Here is a 23,522-nt window from a genome sequence, read left to right as displayed (position 1 = left end):
CTGCCCAGTGCTGCCATCATTAACTTTATGCACAGTCAAGTAGAAACCCCAAGTTCAACCTTATCCACAGCCTCTTGGTTAACTACATCTCCCAATATTCACTCATGAACTCATATTCATTAGTGGTGAGCAAAATGTTTTGGCAGGCATGGACTTGCGGCAATTTTCCACGTTTCGCCATTGGCGGATTGTTCTGCGAAATGGGTGCAAAAATTAGCAGCAGAAACATTCGGTTGCGTCCAAAAAAATTGTTGGGCATGTCAAAAAATGACGCAAGGCAATTTTTATTGACGTGCATCATTTTTAACATTTTGCAAATCTTTTCAAACGTTGATGAATTTTTGGCCGAAATGGGACAGATTCGTTCATCACTAATATTCATTCATGTGCAAACAGGAGTGTTTTCAAATATCTATGGACTGATAAAACTCAACTAAACTGGTGAGTACTGAGTTTATATTTTTAATAAAGAATGCTAAAGTGCAAGTTGGAAAGTGAAATCTATAATGTTGTCAGGGTAGAAACCCCTAGCAACCAATTGGCAATAAACTATGTTCAGTCAAGTGTAGTAGGACTAATACAAGCAAAATTTGAATTGCTTGCTGTAGAGTAAGGTTGCTAATCTGGATTAGAATTTGTGCATTTGCCCTGTTGTGTGAAAATTTTCCTCGCTTGAACATAAAAAAGTTAATGTTGATATGTGACAACGGTTTATGTTGTTTTTGTTTTTTAACAGAAAGACAAATGTAATCCTCTCTACAGTCTGGCAATTATTAGGAATCAATACATTGTTATTCATATAACATATGATTTCTCCTAATCTGAAGAAAAGGTTTGTTTGCAATGCAGTAACTCAAATTTGTTAAATACATAAATGCTATTATTTATTTTTTCATATTCCGTGGACTATATCTTAATAATACTGAATACTGAAATATACTGACTATATAGTAAATATATACTGCCAATGTAAGGTCACATATATGAATATACAGTATTTCACTGATGATATGATCTTGAGACCATATCCCAATATACACTACAAACTCCTCTAAAACGCAACCCTTTTAAAGTTTCTTGGTTACTGGTGGATAAATTCTGACCACCTCCTGCAATGAGCAATGTGAATGACTTTTAAACATATGGAAACCTGCTGTAAAAAAAAATAAAAACCTGATGAGATTCCTTCCATGTCTCTCCTGAGAGTGTAATATAATACAGACAAAACATGAAACATGCAAGTGTAGCAGTAATATATTATATATATATATATATATATCCAAGAAAATTAAATATCCACATGTAAAAAATGGAGTACTCAAGGGTCTTATGAACGAGAAAAAATGTATTTGTTTGTCAACATTTCGGTCCACTTGATTATGTTAATTGGCATCCACCCCACCCCCTGTGATGTTATCAGTGTGTAGTATATACTGTACAAAGTAAAAACGTCATAAAGTTGAACATCATTGCAAATATCACAAAGTATTGCAAAAATGTTTCACCTGAATCATGTGTAGAGTGTGCAGGTGTCCCTAAAAAGTATTGGGAGACACAAGTCCATTAAAAACAAATGGCCAAAAAGTGGAAAAAAAGGAACAAAAAGAGGAGACAGTTAAGTTATCAAAGAGAATAAAAGACCGATAGGCTCAATCATAAATTGATCATCACTATAAAAAGGGGTAGGTGGCTGAGTGGAGTCACTAGTGACTCATAAGAGTGCTCCATTGTTTTCATGTGGATATATATATATACATACATACACTCAAGGAAATAGGTCACAGTCACTGGCCAAAACGTTAGGTTTGTAAACTTAATTAATAGATAATTTTTATTTTTTGTTTATATAAGACCTGTTGAGTGCTGTACTTTGTGGGATGATAGATAATGATAGATAGATAGATAGATAGATAGATAGATAGATAGATAGATGATGGATGGATGGATGGATGGATGGATGGATGGATGGATAGATAGATAGCAAAAACACCTAGTGCAGGCAGTGGCATTACTGCTATTAAATACTTCATGTGGCACATTAGGCTCTGTCTCGCTCCCTAGGCATTTGATAAATAGCTTTAATTTTATTTTGGAAGCTGGCTTTATACAAGTATCTAGGCTGTGAACTGATGAAAAAATGCAGCAAAGGTACATATTAGAAGAGCTGTTATGATGCTGTTAGTAACTTTATTACAAATTGAGGTGCTTGCTTTGCTATTACAGAGCACTAGTGAATGTAACTTTCCTCTACATTTCTATGAAGCAGCACCACTTTCATTTAGCTTAAGCCCCAAGCCATTTGTCACCAAATGTCAAACTCCTTGCTGTACTAATGGCATCGGGCTTTTCAGGACACTGCTAAACTTGACAGCCGCAAAGCCGTGCATGAAAAGATTTCAGATTAAAGGGAAGGCAGCATTAAAAAGCTTTCTTATCAAATATTGAATATACTGCACCTACCTATGTGTTTCCAATGTGGAAGAAAAGCTTTGATTGATCTAAGTAGCTTTTAACTCACATTCTTAAGGGAGTAGATATCAGGCTAGCATTGCTTTCTTTTTCCAGCAGCAGGAAAGGTTTAAAAGTGTATATCATATTATTCAGCACAGCAATGAAAGAAGCACAATTTAGCTCAGTTGTCACAGTCTTTTCTCATATGTTATCATTTTTAATGTACTGTTCTTGGGTAGGTACAAGGGGTCACCAAAATAAGGTGTGCAAATTAATTTAGCGGGATGAAAGTGCTGGGTTCGAAGGCGGATTATACTTTGCATGAAATCACCAATAGAAAGTGTCCACACTTTGCACCCAAAACAGCTAACTGCTAGTAGACATCACAAGGCACCGGTATCAGTTATACTACAGGGCTGAAGGCTCCATTCATAGCTGCAAATGAAGCCTTTGTAGCCATTAAAATAAAAATAAGGTTGAAACAAGATGAAATTTTTATCAAAATTATTCCTGAATCAGAATTGAGTATTAGACACCAATAGCAAAATTACTATACAAAATATATAGTAATGGTGATACCATCCTGTCATTAATACTCAATAATGTCAATAACATCAATCTCATCAAAATGTGTAATCTGCAGTTCAAAATCTGCAATAAAAGCTTAAAAAAAATGTACATTTACCCTTATGCTCTCTTGTGGATGCTCCTGTTTAACCTGTAGATTAAAAGACAGACACAGACTTTGCTTAATAGACATACTTTTCATATATAATTAACAAATCTTTATTAAATGTTTTGCACACATGTGCAATCTGCCACTATTCATCAGGTGCTAAACTACAAATCCCATGATATATTTTGAAGCTAAAAAGATACTAAGGCATGCAGGGAGTTGTGGTTTAACAACAAAATTAGCTTTGAAACATGGAGTTACTGGAATTCACAGATATGTTTGAATAAGATAAAAACATTTATTGCCATAAAAGGAGTCGATTGGTACTGTATTATACCAAAAAGTGCCTTTGAATGGCATGTACAGGTATTAAAACCCTAATTTATTTCCCATGCATCCTGGGCCTGCTGTCACACTTGCCTGTGGCTCAGTGGTTTATCAGTGGATGGATACTGCTCACTGTGTAGCTTTGATAACAATGGCTGCTATGACTTTTGCACAGACTGAATCTTACTTACGGGAGGCTTTTCCTTCTGCTCTTTCTCTTTTTGTTTTGCTTCTTTTTCTGTTTCCCTGACCAACTGTTTGATGAACCCACCAGGAATTACAGAAAGCAAGGGTGGAGGGGAGGTAACCTTCGGCCTCTTGTCTTCTTCTTTGATCTGTTTTAATTTAAAAGGGAAGGCAAAAATAGTAAAAAAAAAAAATCATATTATTAATCATGTTCAAGTGCTGTTTTCTGCTGCATGCAATAGATAGGCAGATCTTTGGTGCCTTAAATCATTTGGCACCCATTAGTGCTACTTACTTTTATTGTCAAGTGGTTATTGCAGTAAATCCTGATATGACTACTTTTGAGGAATGCATTCAAAGCATTAAATGAAAATAAATCTTAGTTTCTGAGTGCGGATATCTCATCCAGTTGGTTATGATATCAGAAGCAGCAAACACATGCAATACTTTACTGGCCTTCAGCACACAAAATAAATAAAAATTGCCAGTTTTTTCAGCAATATAGACTATCCATTTTGTTCCCTACAATGTAGAACGTAGTGGGCTTGATTGTATTAATCAAGTTATAGGATCAGGAAAAAATAGGACTTGTCAACTCCCCAGGTTTTTTTATTAGGAGGAGTTACCCGATTTTGACCCTTCCTCCCTGGCCAGGGCCATGACTGCCATGAGGCAACCTTGAACCGCTCTGACACCGAAAAAGTAAGAGTGAAGTCCCCCACTCCACGTTTACTTTTTCGGTGTCAGAGCGGGTCAAGGTTGCCTCATCGGGACTGCTGCCTTAGGTGACTGCAGCCACAGAAATGCCTCTGCCCCTGGCCTCCTATCACTACAAGCAATTTCCCCAATAGTATTATATTTTCCCATCTGTATTCTAACTGCACATACACAGTGAGCATTAAGTTCCATGGAAAGGCCTGTGCGTATGTGCAGAATATTCATTCACTGATCCAGTAGCAGAATATGACTACTATATACTGTATGTCATTATAAAGTGTGCCTAGGCTAGTGGCACACCGATATTCACCTATGTCCGACTGTGTTTGTAATGCCAATTTAGGCACCACTGAGTACTCTTTGAGTATTGCTGAAAACTCTCAACTCTAAACAACTTTAGTTAATTATTTGTATTCGCTATTTATAAAGCACTTCATAATGCAGCTCGTAAAAAATCTTTGGTACTCAGCATATATGTATGACGTCGCTTGCATGAGTGTTGAGAGTCCAGTTAGGTTGCTTCTTCTTCATGGTGGGGCTAGTAAAGGTGTGCAACAAATGGTATATGCAACAAAAACAAAATATTCGCAAGAGCGCCATTGGACTGATCACAATATTACCCTCTACTGGTCATTTTAATTACTTTACCTAAGCTAATAGGCCTTATTATGTGAAAGTGATCTCTGTTAGAAAACAGGCTTGTAACACTACCAAAATATAGAATGTTATAGGGAAAATTATCTGATTCTTAAGAGATTATTAGGAGTAATGAGAATTCAAGAAGACAAAGACAGTATGAATGGGTGTTATCAATGACAATGCATGTCAAACAGAAAGCAACAGCAGGTTAGTTCCTGGTATTTCCCAATAACATGCCATTTGCCAGATATTTCATTTCATCTAGTAGAGGCATTTATAGCAATGATTTTGGCACAAAAAAATGTGAAAAAGTTGTGTAAAATAAAAGATATATTTATGAAGTTGTGTTGTTGTCCTTAATTCTGAATTAGCATAAGCATCAGAATCAAGGACAGCACCAATTACAATGAGGTATTTGTGCGCTTTTTGTTTTTAACTTTTACATCAGTATAATGACATAATTTACATTATTACACCTCAGATATGGTGTAACCTCTCAAATTCAACTGAGCGCCCTTGTAAAATATACCAGGTGCTTTCTATAATTCCACATTCACCAGGCATTACATTTTTTTAATACTTATTTATTATGAATAACAGATATAAAATAGGCATGCATTAGTTGGATGTATGGTGATCATGCAAGAGGAGTGGGACTTTCCTTTTGTTCCCAAAGTGCTAGTCGTGATGAGATAGCCATGCTGTTACTCTATGGAAAGGTGCCTTGTTGCTTCAGAGGTGATACACGCAGGAGTGGTACATTAGGCTGGAGTCAGCACTAGACACACAGGGGGAGGCAATGTGGAGGAGAACAAAGAAGTAAAAAAGGTTTCATTAGTAAAAGTGATAATGGAGACATTTAAGGTTATCGTTCTTTTAAATGTTGAAAACACTGGTTTCCTGTTGAGACAAGAACATAGAATTAGAAAGAAATATTACTTACATTATTGTGTTAATTGTCCTTATTGATCTGCTGCATTCATCCCAATCAGTTGCTATCTTGCAATATTAGCAAGTGCCACATATTCTGGGAGATTATTCAGTTTTACAGCCATCCTTCCCCCAAAGCATTACATATTGCATATAGTGTCCTTCAGACAGGAAATGTTAGCAGCAGTTAAGTTAACTGCACACACTCTTCCTGCAAAAAGAACCATAGTACTTACACAGGTCACTTTCCACTATATATATATATATCTTGAGAAAGACTCTAGACCGGAGCCGAAACATTGATGGCACAGATGGAATAAAGATTGAACTTTTACAGAAAAGTCCCTGGAGTGCGCTATGTTTTTGTGATATATATATACATATATATATATACACAAAGGATGACACACCGCTATATAACATACCTCGGGTGCACGGTAAAAAGTTCCAATAGTATAAAAAAGACCAGCAACACAGGGATTTCTTGTGAAAAGTGAAAAACATATATTTAAAGCAACATGAACAGCCAAGAAATCCCAGTGTTGCTGGTCTTTTTATACTATTGGAAGGCTGTTCATGTTGCTTTAAATAAATATATATATATATATTATATATATATATATATATATATATATAGAAAATAATCATCTGTGGCCAGCACATCCTTCAATGCTTTATCAAAAATTTATTGAAAATATATTGTTAAAACCGACGTTTCGGTCCTCATTAGGACCTTTCTCAAGGATCCTAAGGAGGACCGAAACGTCGGTTTTAAAAATATATTTTCAATAAATTTTTGATAAAGCATTGAAGGGTGTGCTGGCCACAGATGATTATTTTCTATACATACATAATTTTGGCTAGCACCCCGCAGAATATTGAGCCTTGGAGTGAGGACACCATTTGGATTGATATATATATTAGTATATACATACTGAGAATTGGGAAGGCTGCCCCAAGGGATTGCAAACTTAACACCATGTCAGCCATAAGCCTCAAAATCTCTGCGTGGTATCTTTTATATTCATGACATTTGGAGTATTAAATAAAAATGATTGTTGATTGGTCAACTGGGTCATGGAGACAATTTTATTTTCAGTGACTTTGGGGGTTGGGGGGGCTCTTGCATAGAATGAGCTTGGTCATTTTACATCCCTTTTTTTATACTCAGCTATGTTAATATGATACTTTGGCTATCCCATTCAGTCATCTAGGCTGTAAGTAGCAAGGGTAAATATATAAACTCGTTTCTAAAACAAGCTAATACAGAATTCCTGAGGTAATGCATGAAATGCATAGACTTTTTTTGGGCACATCACTACCTTGACATTCCAAACCAAAACAGCCCCATCACAGGCTAGAAAAGATCACTACAATTGGCAAGTACTGTGCTATCATTCTCTAAATCCATCCATGCATCCACTCAGCGCCGGATTTCAAATCCGGGCACCCCTAGGCCGCCCCCTATACCCCCCCTGCGCATGCGCGAACAAAGCACTTCCCCCCGCGCCGCGCCGACGCAAGCACGCATGCGCGGACATTTAAACTCCCATAAGGAGTGCTAGGGAGAAGTCCCCAGCACTCCGTATGGGAGCAAAATGTCAGGATTTTTGTGCGGCGGGGCGGCATGCCGCCCCAGGCCCGGGCCTTTGTGGCCCCACCACAAATCCGGGCCTGCATCCAGTCACTGTTAGCTTTTAGTTATATCATTAGGAACCCTGAACTTGCTTTCTTGTGGGATATTCATTGCATGTGACTGAGAATGGTTGCTGGGCTTGGAGAAAAATCATCTGGGTTACAAAACATAGTTTCATTATGGATCTTTTAGGACTCCGGATGGTTTAGAAGTCAGCCCCACATACTGGACATATTTTTACACACAAAAATAAAACACCAAAGTTCCCAAAAGTTAAAGAAATATAGCTCAATATAGACCAACATACACACCAAGCACGGCAGCCAACTTTATAAAAACCAGCTTCAACAAAACCAAAATAGTAGTCACCAACTGTGAAATAGCACAACATTCCATAACAAATAAAGCATGTATAATAATATATGGCAACTGATCACTGTAGGAATTTGTGCCTAAATACCTTTTACAGAATACAATGGCTTATGACAGAAGGCAGCTTTATTGACCAACAATACCAGATTTAATGACCCGATTTAGAGGTCAAATGCATACTATGACCACATATATTATGTTAGAACATATATACAGTATATTGCCATGGACTCCAGTATCAGCACCCAGTATTTGTGGGATGCCATAAGGACATGGTGCCCTCACTTACATATGTAAATCACTAGTAAAATACAAAAAATGTGTACAGACTTTTATAGATTACTGTGACCTCTATTCTTGCTTTGTTACTTATTTATCTGCCAGTGTTATTTTTTATTTTGGGTAACATCAAATAGTATATTGCCCTTTAAAAGGAATTATAAGAGGGACTGACAATTTTCCTTTAGATTTCTAACACTGACCCTTAGTTTCTTACATTTACTGTACATACCTATCTGCCAAAGGACACTGTGATGACCCATAAAGTTAACTTTAAAGTCTTGGCAAGATACTGAGTATTCCAGCTTGATATTAAATCCTGCTCTCCTTACAATATGGGTTGCCAAATGCGTGTCCTGAGCTAAAGGCTACCAGAATTACACATAATGCATTTTCTAAATATAGGGCAGAAAAGTCAGTCCTAGCTACCTCAGAATGAGCTCTTGCTCTTAAACCAGTAAAATCTCCAACCATGTCAGGAATACAAACATGATGTAGTGTCTGCTCATCATTGTACACCTGCTGTCCTATTAAGGTACCCATAAAAAGAATAGTATCTAACACCATAGATATCTTGCCCACGGCATTCTTCTGAACAAAGGAGACAACAAACATGCATGTTCTGGTCAGTTCTAAACATTGCTTTTTAAACTGTTACTATTTATTTCATTAAGTACAGTTACATACATAACAATTATATTAGTGCTGTAGCTTTGTCCTATATTTTAAAGAACGTGTTCCAAACGTCTTCCCAAAGAGAGGGACTTTTCCTAGCAGAAATTTTTTTTTTTTTTAAAGGAAAAACTATACCCCAAACAGTGTAAACAAGCTCACATGTAAAACCCTGCTTCATCTAAATAAGCCATTTTCATTAAAAATATATTTTTTAATAGCATGTGCCAATGGATAATCCTAAACAGAAAATTGCCACTTTAAGTACTAATGACTGACTCCTGGGATTGTATGATTTACGGTGCACACAAACCAAGGGCACAACATACATGTTAGGTTATATCAGCCAATGAATGGACAAAGTTCTGCCTTTTACTCACATGCTTTTTCCTGTTACAGTTAGAGCTGGATTATTTCTGGTCATGTGATCTCTGAGGGAACACACAGCCCATCACTAAATGGTGGGTCAAGAGAAAATGTGTAAAAAGGCAATATTTACTGATATATATTTATTCCAGTTTGGCAAGATTCTTTAATAGGTCACTTAACATAATATAAACTATATGTTGGTATTGGTAAGTATTTATTCTGGGTGGTATAGTTCTCCTTTAAACAATCTATTGTTAGTTCTGTGGTTGTTATATAACAATATATGCATAATTTACAGGTCTAAACACCTATAGCAACCAATCAGCAGGTAGCATTCACTGGTTACCTGTTTAAAAACAAACATCTTTTTGGTTGCTATGGCTTTCTGCACCAGGGCAAACTTTGTGGCTTTTACCTTGTATTACATTTGTGGGTATATTCCTAAATGAGCCCTGGTGCTTCTATATGATCAGTTTATTATCATTTTGATACTGATTATTTTGCAGCACTTTATAAAGAATATACAGTGGCTTGCAAACTTTTCCATATTTTGAACTTTTCCACATTTTGTCACATTACAGCCACAAACATGAATCAATTTTATTGGAATTCCACGTGAAAGACCAATACAAAGTGGTGTACACGTGAGAAGTGGAACGAAAATCATACATGATTCCAAACATTTTTTACAAATAAATAACTGCAAAGTGGGGTGTGCGTTATTATTCGGCCCCCTTTGGTCTGAGTGCAGTCAGTTGCCCATAGACATTGCCTGATGAGTGCTAATGACTAAATAGAGTGCACCTGTGTGTAATCTAATGTCAGTACAAATACAGCTGCTCTGTGAAGGCCTCAGAGGTTGTCTAAGAGAATATTGGGAGCAACAACACCATGAAGTCCAAAGAACACACCAGACAGGTCAGGGATAAAGTTATTGAGAAATTTAAAGCAGGCTTAGGCTACAAAAAGATTTCCCATGCCTTGAACATCCCACGGAGCACTGTTCAGGGATCATTCAGAAATGGAAGGAGTATGGCACAACTGTAAACCTACCAAGACAAGGCCGTTCACCTAAACTCACAGGCCGAACAAGGAGAGCGCTGATCAGAAATGCAGCCAAGAGGCCCATGGTGACTCTGGACGAGCTGCAGAGATCTACAGCTCAGGTGGGGGAATCTGTCCATAGGACAACTATTAGTCGTGCACTGCACAAAGTTGGCCTTTATGGAAGAGTGGCAAGAAGAAAGCCATTGTTAACAGAAAACCATAAGAAGTCCCATTTGCAGTTTGCCACAAGCCATGTGGGGGACACAGCAAACATGTGGAAGAAGGTGCTCTGGTCAGATGAGACCAAAATGGAACTTTTTGGCCAAAATGCAAAACGCTATGTGTGGCGGGAAACTAACACTGCACATCACTCTGAACACACCATCCCCACTGTCAAATATGGTGGTGGCAGCATCATGCTCTGGGGGTGCTTCTCTTCAGCAGGGACAGGGAAGCTGGTCAGAGTTGATGGGAAGATGGATGGAGCCAAATACAGGGCAATCTTGGAAGAAAACCTCTTGGAGTCTGCAAAAGACTTGAGACTGGGGCGGAGGTTCACCTTCCAGCAGGACAACGACCCTAAACATAAAGCCAGGGCAACAATGGAATGGTTTAAAACAAAACATATCCATGTGTTAGAATGGCCCAGTCAAAGTCCAGATCTAAATCCAATCGAGAATCTGTGGCAAGATCTGAAAACTGCTGTTCCCAAACGCTGTCCGTCTAATCTGACTGAGCTGGAGCTGTTTTGCAAAGAAGAATGGGCAAGGATTTCAGTCTCTAGATGTGCAAAGCTGGTAGAGACATACCCTAAAAGCCTGGCAGCTGTAATTGCAGCAAAAAGTGGTTCTACAAAGTATTGACTCAGGGGGCTGAATAATTACGCACACCCCACTTTGCAGTTATTTATTTGTAAAAAAATGTTTGGAATCATGTATGATTTTCGTTCCACTTCTCACGTGTACACCACTTTGTATTGGTCTTTCACGTGGAATTCCAATAAAATTGATTCATTTTTGTGGCTGTAATGTGACAAAATGTGGAAAAGTTCAAGGGGGCCGAATACTTTTGCAAGCCACTGTACATCATTCACATGCACATTCTTCTTGGTAGTTGGTAAATATAACCAAACCACATAAAATTTTCATTTAGTAAGAATTTTGGGTATAAATCTATATTGATTCCATAATGCATGTAAACAAAATAGGATAAAGCCCATTATTTGAACTAATTATTTAGACAACTCTCAGTGCGTACCTAAGAAAAGGTACTGCACAATCCCATATAGTTAATAAAACGAGAAGTTGAAAGATCATACTTGAGGTATGGAAAAATTGGCTAATAAGTATGAGCATAAAGAGCATCCACATACCTTAGTTTTATATAAGATATATAAGATTATATAAGATTCACAAATCCCTGATTCATTTTTTAATTTTTATAGTTTTTGAATTATTTGCCTTCCTCTTCTGACTCTTTCCAGGGTACATTGACCCCAGCAACAAAAAACTATTCCTCTGTGAGGCCACAATTTTATTGTTATTGTTGCTTTGTATTACTTATATTTCTATTCAGGCCCTCCTCTATTTATATTCCTGTCTCTCTTTCAAAACACTGAATGGTTACTAAGTTAAATTGTACCTCAAATAATGAAAAATGAAGACCAATTGCAAATTGTCTCAGAGTAGCTTTTTCTACATTATACTAAGGGGTACATTTACTAAAACTCTAACATTTCTAAATTTTTTATTTTTAAAAATTCTAAACTTATTTCTACGAATGTCTGACATTTACTCAAAGGGGTTGTTCACCTTTGAGTTAACTTTAAGTGTGATTTGCAATTGGTTTTCATTTTTTATTATTTGTAGTTTTTTTTAATTATTTCAATAATTGTTCAGCAACTCTTCAGTTTGGAGTTATAACAGTTATCTGGTTGCTAGAGTCCACATTACCTTAGCAACCAGGGAGTGGCTTGAATGAGAGACTGATATGTTAATAGGAGAGGGACTGAGTAGAAAAAAAAGTTAGAAAAAGTAACAATAACAATACAGTTGTAACCTCACAGAGCAATAGTTTTTGACTGCTGGGGTCAGTGATCCCAGCTACAAAGCTACAAAGAGTTTGAAGAAGGCAAATAATTCAAAAACTATAAAAAATAAATAATGACGACCAAACTGAAAAGTTGCTTATACTTGTTCATTCTATAACATACTAAAAGTTATATTAAAAGTGAACCACCCCTTTAAAAGTCTCAACTGAAAACGTCAGTGAGGGAAAAAGTCGCACAAAAGTAGCAAAACTGCATTTTTTTTTTTTTCAAATTGGTGCAATGAAACCTCTACTTTTTTGAATAAAAAAAAGCATAAAAATGTGGATACAGAAATGCAATACAATTGCCCCTGTTGGATTAAATGACTGCTGGTGTTTGTCTACATTCTTGTATACCTCTTTTTAAAAACTTTTTCCTATATTTACAAATATTAAAGACTGCTATAGCCATTTTTATTTGGTAAGACTTTGCATTGTTCTATTCAGTTAATATTAGATCTGAGCAGTACACACCAGTTTGATACTGCTCTTTTAATGGAACGGTTGTGGCCTTGAAACACTGAAAATGTATTCCACTTTTTGGACTTGGATGGACATTATACTCGTACTTGTGTACAAGCTGTGTAATTGGTTAATAAGCTGGTGGGTGAAACAAGGGAATGCACTGTTCCTATGTGGTTATTTATAACTTATTAGTGCAGCGTTCACTATAGACTTTAAAACAGGCCTGTGATGCCAAGAACATGTCATGCACCTTTGCAGCTATTCTGTGGTTGTGCTGTGTTGTAAACAAAATGGGAATAACTTAATTATAGTGTAGATATTGGTTTAAAGCTACTAACTAAGGAGGATAAAATCACCTCTACAAGAAAAATAAAATCCACCACAATGCTTATAATAGGTTACAGGACCCCATAGCGTGAATATTATAGTCCCGTTTTGTTATTGTGCAGGTGTTTAAGTCTTTCTCTGGCTCCTTTTTGCGAAAAATGTGGCTTTTGGGCTGCACTGGTCCCTTCTTGATTGGCTGCTTGTGTTCTAACCCAACTACACCAAACCCTGTCAAAACTGTTGTCTAAAATACACTCACATGCACCAATGGTGGGGCATTTTGTTCCATAATTACTTAATTGTTTAGCTACACTGCTCTAAGTATGGCCAGGTTACCTCTGCTGGGCCCTACCAGTCTCAAACATTCATTATAAAATAAAATGTTAATCCCTTATAGATTTATTGTGTATAGGCAGAATAGTGTTTAACCTTCATTTTCCCTGTAAAGCATAACTACCCAATTGTCAAATGATAAACTCACTGCCTTTTGTATCAGCCTTTAAATCTATCATAGGATTTAAACAGCAGAAGAACACATAGGTAATTCATTTGTTGGTTCATGAACATGTCATGTCACTCATCTGAGACCACACAGAGGCACATGTCTGTTCCTGAGGCATTACCAAGGGCAGCAACTCTTACTAGTTATATCTTAGGCAGAACTGTCAAGACACTAGCATGGGTCAGAAATATCACAGTTGTGAGTTATCTTAAAATAAAAGAAGGATTAACAGTTAATTAAAAAACAAAAGGGGAACTCCAGATCCAGCAATCATAACGTATCATGGTTGGGACAAATAACAGAATTTAAAATGAATCACCTCCCCAGACTATTATATTTATTAAAACATATTTTGAAAACCTTTCAAAATTCAGTTATTAATTGGACATAAAATTCCATTTCACCCAGAATGCAAAAAGGCCCGGGTGTTCCTACTTTTTTTTTTACACTGCATCACAGGTGAAACAAGGCCTGGACTGAACCAAATATATAATCCTTCTTCTAAATGGGTACAGATACAAAGGGACAGCCTAGGACAAATCAATCCTGCAACTTTATATTGGTCTACTTATGTACTCTGTACAAATGGGAACATTTTAGGTCCAGTTACCCATATATTCAAAAAATTGCAAACCACTATGCTTTCTTTATAATATCAGACCCGGTGCTCACCACTTACCCCAAGGGGGAACCCAGACTTTTCACCAGAAAAGGAGAAGAGTCCACCAAATAAATGGGTAAAGGAAGATACTTTCTACCTAAGTAGCTGACTGAAACAAGTTTTTTTTTTTTTTTTGTTGAAAGGGGGCACATTCAACAGTATCAGGAATTAACAGAAGGGAGAACTTTCCCAGATATCTTTACCTACAAATCAGATCATTATATAAGCTCACTTTTTTACAATAAAGTAATATATGCAATCCACCCCATAGTGGAAATTTGAAAAAAGGAGATATACATAAAGGAAACTGACTTTTTACCCTAATCCATATATGAGCAGATGGAAGAGGGACCTGAATAATTCAACCTCTCTCTCTCTCTCTCTCTCTGACCTTGGCAGAGAATATGGAAGAATGCATCCTAGACATCTATATCTGTATGATCCCAGTAAAAATGCAAACAGAGGGTACACTTTGCATTTTGATTCAGCAAGGTGTTACTAACAGGTGTCAAATACCCAAGAGTTTTCATACGATAAAAAAAACCTACACAACCCAGTACAAAGATCAGGCAACACTATTCCTATCTACATTATAGATAAAGAAAACAAAGTAGAAAAATTCATATTTTGCATTTTAAAATGTACCTAAGTGTGTATTTGTCAGTTTTTAAACACAACCCTCTATTCTATGGACTTCTGAATGAGTGTCAAGTACAATACAATACAGCATGTGGCATCTAAAAAAAACATAAAATGCAACTCTGCCATAAAATGCAACTCTGAACATCTAGGCAAAATGTAATGGAGTCAATTGGCTGATACATTAAGGTGCGCTCAAACCTGAGTCTCAAAACATATAAAAGATGCCCATGTGGAAGAGTCCTTATTGTTTTCTTACTTATTGTTCATAGGACTTTGTTAATCTTATTCTTTATAAAAATTAAATCTAAAATCAAATAAAAAAAAATGTAAAAAAATTAATGAAATTAAAAATAAATGATGATTTGGAATCATCACCAATGATTTTAGTATTTGGAACATTAGAGTGTATTCTTTAGGGAGATCAGGAATGGACTTCAAAGTTCTGAAAACCTGCAATCATAAATCATCTTAGTATCATATAAGTATCACCTTTAAATCTTGTTATTTTGTACAACATGAGTGCTCTGCTCTGTAACAAACTGACTGGCTAGCACAGCACCACACAGCTGTTTTGGGAATGGTTGTGAATGATAACAGGCTTTGTCAGTTTGTTTTCCTGCTCAGGGAGGCCTTTCTGTTGAGTGCTGGTGTGAATACCACTGGGGTCCATCAGTCATTATTTCCTTGCTGCAGTAATAGTTATTAAAGCTGTTCAGGCAATTGTTAAGCACTGGAATTTGTCATATAACCAGTGGTTGTCATTATTTATACTCCTTTATGGGAAGGGGTTAGTATGTAATTTCTAATTATGAAAATACTGTATCTGTGCATGGTAAGTTGTATAAATATAACAATGATCTGGCAACTTGGCACAAAATTACTAAACTCCCTAACATAACCCAAATGGTATGGCCACCTTAAGAAATGAGTGAAAAAAACAATAATTCTTATTCTAATAGCTGAAGTTCATTTACAGCACTGCTGTCCTTAGCTGCCTTTAGAGATGGAAAAAAATACATTTAGCTGGGACGGGTAAGGAAAAGCGATGGATTTATAAAAGATACAAATGTAAGAAACCAGATCTAGTAAAGAGAAATAAAACAGCACTGCCAAAACCTGTACTAACATTAAAGGAGATAATAAAATAGGGTGATAATGTCATGACAGAATTCCTTCACTAAGGTTCTGCTAAATTTGCAAATCAAATTAGTAAATGCTATTCCTTGACAGGCATTAAAGCCAGTAGCAAGCCAGCAGCAGAACAACTCTACAGAAGCCCCTGTAACTCTGGTTAGTGCTAAGGATCATGCTTGCCTTTACACATGGCATGAAGGGTGAACAAATGAATTTTTATTTTTTTTGCAGGGAGGTGTGGAAATTCATATTATGTCACTGCACTAGCATCCACAATGAGAGCGGCTGTGCTCTCTCAGTAAATAAATACAGATAGTGTCAGTTTCTATAATGGTCATACACTATTCTCTAATCCAAGGGATCATGACTAATAAAAAGTTATGCCCATTTGTTGTTCAGGATCCATTTTGTTTTTAAAGAGGAGGATTCTGGGGGTTCTAGGGAGTATGAGGTTTTAGACATACATGGGCAAAAAAAGAACAACTCTCCTGATGCACCTAAGGTAAGAATAAAGTATGCACACTTGGTGGAGGGGTTGGGTGGGCAGGGGGCCCTGGGGGTGTGGGGTCCACAGCGGGGGTCCCTTGGGGGGGTGCAGGTCTCCTGGGGCAGCAGTCCAATCCTGGTTGTATATATGAACTATATATTACAGAATAACATCAACTGTTTATATTGGGATCTACTTACAGTATATAAGTACATATATACAGTAAGTACAGCTATAAGTAGTGGAATAACTGGTTATTGGGTCCCATAGCTAGATCACTGGTCCCCTAAACTTTGGGAACAAGACATTTTACATGAACATAATATTGCAGCTGCTTACCAGTTGCACGGGGCCCTCCTTAGTTGCTATAGTAGCTGTAAAAAAACTACCTACTTGTTTATTTCTGTAGCGCATACAAGGGGCATGGTCAAAAGTGTTAATTTTTTTTTGGGGGGGGGAAATGAAATTTCTGATGGCAGCTCTGCATGTAGCATAACTTGGCATAACAGTGACAAGGATTTTTCCATTCTCTTTTGCGGCAAAACCTCATGATGTTTTGTTTATTCTCCATGTGCATGTGGTATGAACATGTCTTCTCATTCCTGTCTGGGTTATGCCCCTCCTTCCTTCTCTGTATTCTGCTCTCTTTCCTACACCTGCTCCTCATTAATAACACATGGCCGTCTATACTTTAACATCCTTTGTGTAAAAAGGAAAAGCTAGTTGTTTGGGGCACCTAATATGGCAAGCTGTACATTCCGTGTGGGCCAGCATTTCCAAAAACACAACACAATTCTAAAGGCACATGGGTACAAACGGGCAGAATGTAACACAATCATTTAGCTGATGCATAAGATGCACTCAGTGCCCATGTGTGAGAACCCTTATCCTACCACTGCTACAAGGGCTCTTAAAATGGCCATACATAAAGGTTGATTCACTAAAGTGCGATAAAACGAGAGCTATTTATAGCATGCGTTAAAATTTTTATCGCATCTTATTTCTCGCGACAACGCACGATTCACTAAAAGGATACTTGCGTTAATTTAGATGCTGTTTGCGTGATTTAAGTTGCGAAGACTATTTTGACACAACGCGTGCTATAATTAACGCAGCGCACACAAATTGTCACCGCGTTGCGAAAAAACGCAAGCCATATTAGCCATACACGCCATTACTTTCGGAAAACTACTGTTCTGAAAATGACCATTTTCCTGCAAACTGGAGGCTGCATCACTCTAGGGCCAACACAGACTTGAATAAATCACACTGCAAAGTCCATATTGTGTTGCCAAAAGCTCATGAACTGTACTTTTCTATAATTACCGCCTGCCCCAAGTAGGTGTTAATTTTCGCATAGACTAATGCGATATTTAGCGCATCTATGTGTTTCTGAATCATACGTTAGTATTATTTCTACGGGAGAATTAACACAATGCGTTAAAATTGACGCATTCAGTTGCACTCTGTTTAACGAATGCGATAATACTTTAGCGAATCACGCTTTTTTTCTGCGTCAATTTTACCGCAAAAAAGCATGCAATAACGCTTATCGACCTTTAGTGACTCAACCCTATAGAGCGGTAAAAGCTGCAGGCAAACTGAATCGAAAGCTTATCAGTCTGTGTATGGAGATGGCCTTCGGGCAGATTTGATTTTCCCGTTGGATCAATGACTGGATCTGTTCGTAAATACAGTCAGATGGCCCACATAGCACCAATTATGATGTAATTGTATGCCCTGAGGGCCAGATGATTGGAGCAACCCACCGCCAACATATTCCCAATATCACCCATTACCTAGTTGAACATACAGATCCACCACAGGGGAATGCAGGTAAAAACTCTCATGCAGTGGCATAACTATAGAGAAGGCTTCTACTATAACTCCCCCCTCCCCAGCCACTTTGTTACCTACCAGGCACAATCAACTGGGGAGTGGGGGCACAAGCAGGCAGGCCAGTGTATGGAGGGTAGGGTAGGTTTGCATTGGTCCCCTATAAAGTTTTTTTTTGTGGCAGAGCCCAGCGCAGCAGCTTTACACGACTGTGCTACACTTGTAAGCTCAGGGCCACTCCTGCCATGAGATATTGCCGCGGGAGGCAGGAAGCAGGCAATCACCAGGGGCAGCAAAAAGCCACCTCTCGTAACTTTAAGATTTTTAAAATTAGCCTAACATTTTGGCACTCCCCAGTGACTTTGCCTTTCGTACTCCTTTAAGACTACTAAAAAATCAGTAAAACATTAATAAACCCAATAGGCTTGTTTTGCATCCAATAAGTATAAATTATACCGTAGTTGGAATCAAGTACTAGGTACTGTTTTATTATTACAGAGAGAAAGTCTGAATTATTTGATTAAAATGGAGTCTATGGGAGACTGGCTTTCCAGATAACGGATCCGATACTGGTAATACTTGTCATGCACCCATTTAGTAGCAAATATATGATCACATAGACCAGGAGTCCAATTTTATCACCTTATAGCTGCACTCCCATTGGTACAGCCTCAGAGCAGACTTGGCTCATTGTTCCAGTATGGTGCAATACACAAAATCCACAAAATGGGAGCACAGGTTAAAGCCAGGATTTGCTTTTGCAGTTTATTATATAATGGGACACAGTCTGCAGTTTGAGCAGGTTTGTTATATATGAGTTGAATTAATATTCTGGCCTGTTATTAGACCTTAGCAACCAAGCCAAGTACTAAGCACTTACACCTACATTTGCTTCCACTTAATGCTAATGTGCCAATTTATGTGAATGAGGTGCAGCACACAGCATGAAGAGACACAATTAAGTCTTGTACCTTAGGCTGATGCCACACGAGACGTAGGGCTGAAATTTTCGGCAAGCGGAAAAACGCTTGCCGAAAATTCAGCCCTACGCCTGCTACTTGTGCCTGCACCCGAATGAATGGGATACGCTCGGGTGCAGGCACATGTAGCCGATATACGCATGAAAACGTGAGACTTTGCATTCTCTCACGTTTTCATGCGTATATCGGCTACATGTGCCTGCACACGAGCGTATCCCATTCATTCGGGTGCAGGCACAAGTAGCAGGCGTAGGGCTGAATTTTCGGCCAGTGTTTTTCCGCTTGCCGAAAAAATCAGCCCTACGCCATGTGTGGCATCAGCCTTATAGGTATCAATTACAGCACTCTTGGCACATTGCACCCATACACATTTTCTGGTTGTCAAATACATAACATGCAATTAAAAGACATGTAAGTGTTAGCGTACGCGCACGTCCAGCCAGTTTATAGCCCATTTTGGTGAGGTCACAGTTTTAAGCTGTATATACACAGTAAATACTGCACCACTTTCGCCAAATCCTTTGGCCTGCAGTGGGAGTCAGTTTTTTCACGGCCCAAGACTAACAAATGCAGACAGACTTTATGGCCTTATGGTTCTAACGAAACATGGGCAGCTTCATTTAGCAAAAACACACTTTAGTGTGGACTAAGTAAATCTGAAGTAAGCAAGATTATTTGTGTAAAACTTAAAAACAATGTCAAATACACAAATGTAACTCAACATTTTAATCTAAAAAAATATACATGTTGCATTGAAATTGGAGTTAAGACATGAAGTTGGCGTTAGATGATTTTTTATGGTTAATGTTAGCAACAATTTTTGTGAATTCCCCCCCCCCCAAATCTAATAACTGTAGTAGCCTGTACATTTCATCCTATTAGAGAAATAAATGCAGTATATCCTCAACTTCTTTTGTTTCATAGAGGTGGCCTGGCAACAAAGGGGTTAATCAGATGTGCTTGTGTAGCTGCTGAGCATTCTAATTCTCCACTCACTAAAAATAACTCTTGAAGAGCCCTCTTGATACAGCAGCCACCTGAAGCACAAAGAAGCTTCCTAACCATAATGATTCATATATCAAAAGTGTTAGTGCCTTGTCAGTTTTACAGGGACCAGAGGTCAATGTGGGTGCCCAATCTGTCACTATACAGTCATTCTGATTTTTTTTCAGAACATGACTACACTGCCTGCATTCAGGTTAAGGTTTTCAGTGTATTAAAATTAAATATATCCTGGACATAAGTGACTATGATCTATTTAAAATATAATAAGGAATACATTACCAAGTGCCCAAACCAACCCTGATTTCTCAGCCTATTAGCATTAATATAAAGGATAGGAAGCTGATTTATACCGTGCCTAGGTAATGTACATTATCCATGCTTTACCAAAAGAACGGCACAAACTATTCATAAGCAATAGCGTTGCTCTCCTAGAAATGTCAATAAAGAATGATTTATAATACAGGTATGGGATCCCTTATCCAGTAACCTGTTATCCAGAAAGCTCCGAATTACAGAAAGCCCATCTCCCATAGACTCCATTTTAATCAAATAAATAAGAATTTTATAACGAATTTCCTTTTTCTCTGTAATAATAAAACAGTACTTGTACTTGATCCCAACTAAGATATAAATAATCCTTGTTGGAGGCAAAACAATCCTATTGGGTTTAATTAATGTTTTATTGATTTTTTAGTAGACTAAAGGTATGGAGATCCAAATTACGGAAAGACCCCTTATGCGGAATACCCTCGGTTCCAAGCATTCTGGATAATGGGTCCTATACCTGTACAAGCAAAATGGAAGCTTCCCATTACAGGTAAGGGACCTGTTATGCAGAATGTTCAGGACGTGGGTTTTTTTTAATACAGTGCTTTCAATAATCTCTATACTTTAAGCCACCAATAAGGATTAATTATATCTTAGATAGGACCAAATAGAAAGTACATTGTTATTATTACAGGAAATAGTAAATCATTTTTTTTTAAAAATTAAAATTATTTGATTAAAATGGGAGATGGCCTTCCTATAATTTGTAGTTTTCTGGTTCCGGATAATGGCTTCCATCCAGTGTAAACATAAATGTACAATTGGGGAAAAAGAGTTCTATGTCAAATCAATGTATTTCCCCATTCTTCCCTGTATGTGTAGGCTTATATTACACAAGGAGATTAAATACCACTTTCATTTTTTTTCTTTTGGATGCACTTCACATTTTATGGCAGCAGAAGAGCCCTTTATGATCCATTTCCAGGACCAGATTCCCTTCAGATGAAACCATTTAGTAATTTGGGTTGCTGCTTATCACCTCCTGGGAATGACGTGTTAAAAAAATATCTCGGTATCCCTGTTTACTGTCAATATCTGCACTGACAGGGCAAGTGCTCTAAGGTACAGGTTTCATATGTTTGCTAGCGAGATCTGACTCTCATTAATGACACAGGGGCTCCGAATAATCGCATATGCTTGCTAATGCCTTATGTACCACCCCATCAACTTAAACTGTTTTATCATAAAAGCAAGACAACAGAAGGCCATTTGCTAGACCTGCTTTGTATGAGCGCTTTTGTCAGTGACCAAAATCATATGTATAAACTCACAGTATAACAAGGAAATGGAGCTCATTAAGATTATTTTACAGTAGCTGTGTAATTTTGTTAGACAAATAGAACTGCCCAATCTGAGGCCCTCCAGCTGCTGAACTTCATTGCTGTGTTCCTACCCCCAACACCCTGCTGACAGCTGAGGGATCTGGGTATACTGGGAGCTGTTAGAGGTAAACAACAGCTGGAGAACTAGAACTATACATTGCTTAATGTTGCAGATTTTTATTTGTTTTTTGCTCTCATCCATGCTCACTAGCAGAAGTTAATGAAACACCACAAGACGTGTACAATATACATTGAATAAAACTGATGAACTAGTTAGCAGGTGTAATGGAGGCCATGCTCCAGTGTGCAAACAGGAAGTGCACTGACAGCATTCCTGTCAGTAATAAACCCCAGTAACCTGCAGCCTGCCCCTGTTAATTCCACCCAAATGGATTCTCCAAGATGACAGAACCGCATCTCTGTGAGAATCTGGGCTTCATTCTGGTCACTTTAGGAGCACTTTTGTAAATACACACAACAAACTGCAGCAAACTCTACCCAATTACATAAATAATTGAAAACAAAGAACCAGCCATTTGCTTGTAAAAAGTGTTGGTCATGGTCAGATATAAACACTGTAGGGGCTTCAGAACAGCACACAACCACCACCTCAGCCATGCACCAAGCACCATTGTGTCTCTCTCTGTATATGGCGCCTCTGGGGCCCAACCAAGTAGTGACAAGCAAAGAATCAGTCTCTCAGTTACTGCCCACAGTAAGCAGTTCTATTAATTACCCATAAGATAAGGCACATAATAAAGTCCCTTTGTGAAAAATGTATATGAACAATAAGAAGCTTTTCAGGGAAGGCAAGTTATTTCCCTCAGTAGCCACCCCTACCTAACACAGTGTGCTAAGGGCCCAGACTGGAAAAGGAATCCCATGTTACTTTTTTTAAATGCTTAATTATATTTAACACCTATAAGAAAGCATTCATTGTTCATATTCCCAATACACACAATACATAAGAACGATCATGACCAATTGCTTTACCTTTTTGTCTGAATTTGTGTCCTGTTTGAGCGGGGGGTTATAATCCTTAGGAGAGAATAAGAGCAGCTAGAGGGTCCTACAAAGCAGAGCAGGCAACAGGAAAGTGACTAAGTTAGGACTCCCTGTGAATCCTCGCTATCGCCCTCCCCCTTCCAAATATCTCTAGTGTGATAGGGACAGCTGAGTGGCCACAAGTCATTGCTATAAATATCCCTGCCAGCTTAGCCCAGAGAGGGGGAAGTTATTTTGACAGGTCTGGGAACAAGAGATGAAATCAGTGCATCACAAGAGATGCAGAAAAACCCCTTTATTTAGTTTAATTGCAGTTTGTGCACAATCCCCAGATATTTATTTAATTTTGTGTTTAAATTGTATCTGTGCTTACCATTTCATTTGGATTGAACCCAGTTGCCCATGTATTTTGGAGATGACACATGAAAACATTTTCTCAC

General features: G+C 37.8%; 1 protein-coding gene across 2 annotated transcripts in view; it reads right to left on the bottom strand.

Moving 5' to 3' along the window:
* Nucleotides 1-23,190, bottom strand: part of myo18b (myosin 18b) — a 281,470-nt gene extending 258,280 nt beyond the window's left edge. For both annotated transcript variants that reach the window (XM_018090002.2, XM_018090005.2), the window contains exons 1-4: nt 23,071-23,190; nt 5,658-5,774; nt 3,646-3,789; nt 3,137-3,169 (exon numbers count right to left, since the gene is read on the bottom strand). In XM_018090002.2, coding sequence (XP_017945491.2) covers nt 3,137-3,169; nt 3,646-3,789; nt 5,658-5,696 — 216 coding nt within the window. In that variant the 5' untranslated portion in view covers nt 5,697-5,774; nt 23,071-23,190. The remainder of the gene's footprint in view (nt 1-3,136; nt 3,170-3,645; nt 3,790-5,657; nt 5,775-23,070) is intronic.
* Nucleotides 23,191-23,522: the final 332 nt, after the last annotated feature.

Source organism: Xenopus tropicalis, chromosome 1, assembly GCF_000004195.4.
Source record: "Xenopus tropicalis strain Nigerian chromosome 1, UCB_Xtro_10.0, whole genome shotgun sequence".
Lineage (NCBI taxonomy): Eukaryota > Metazoa > Chordata > Amphibia > Anura > Pipidae > Xenopus > Xenopus tropicalis.
Note: the sequence above shows the minus strand (reverse complement) of the source record. Positions and strands in the feature narration are given on the sequence as shown.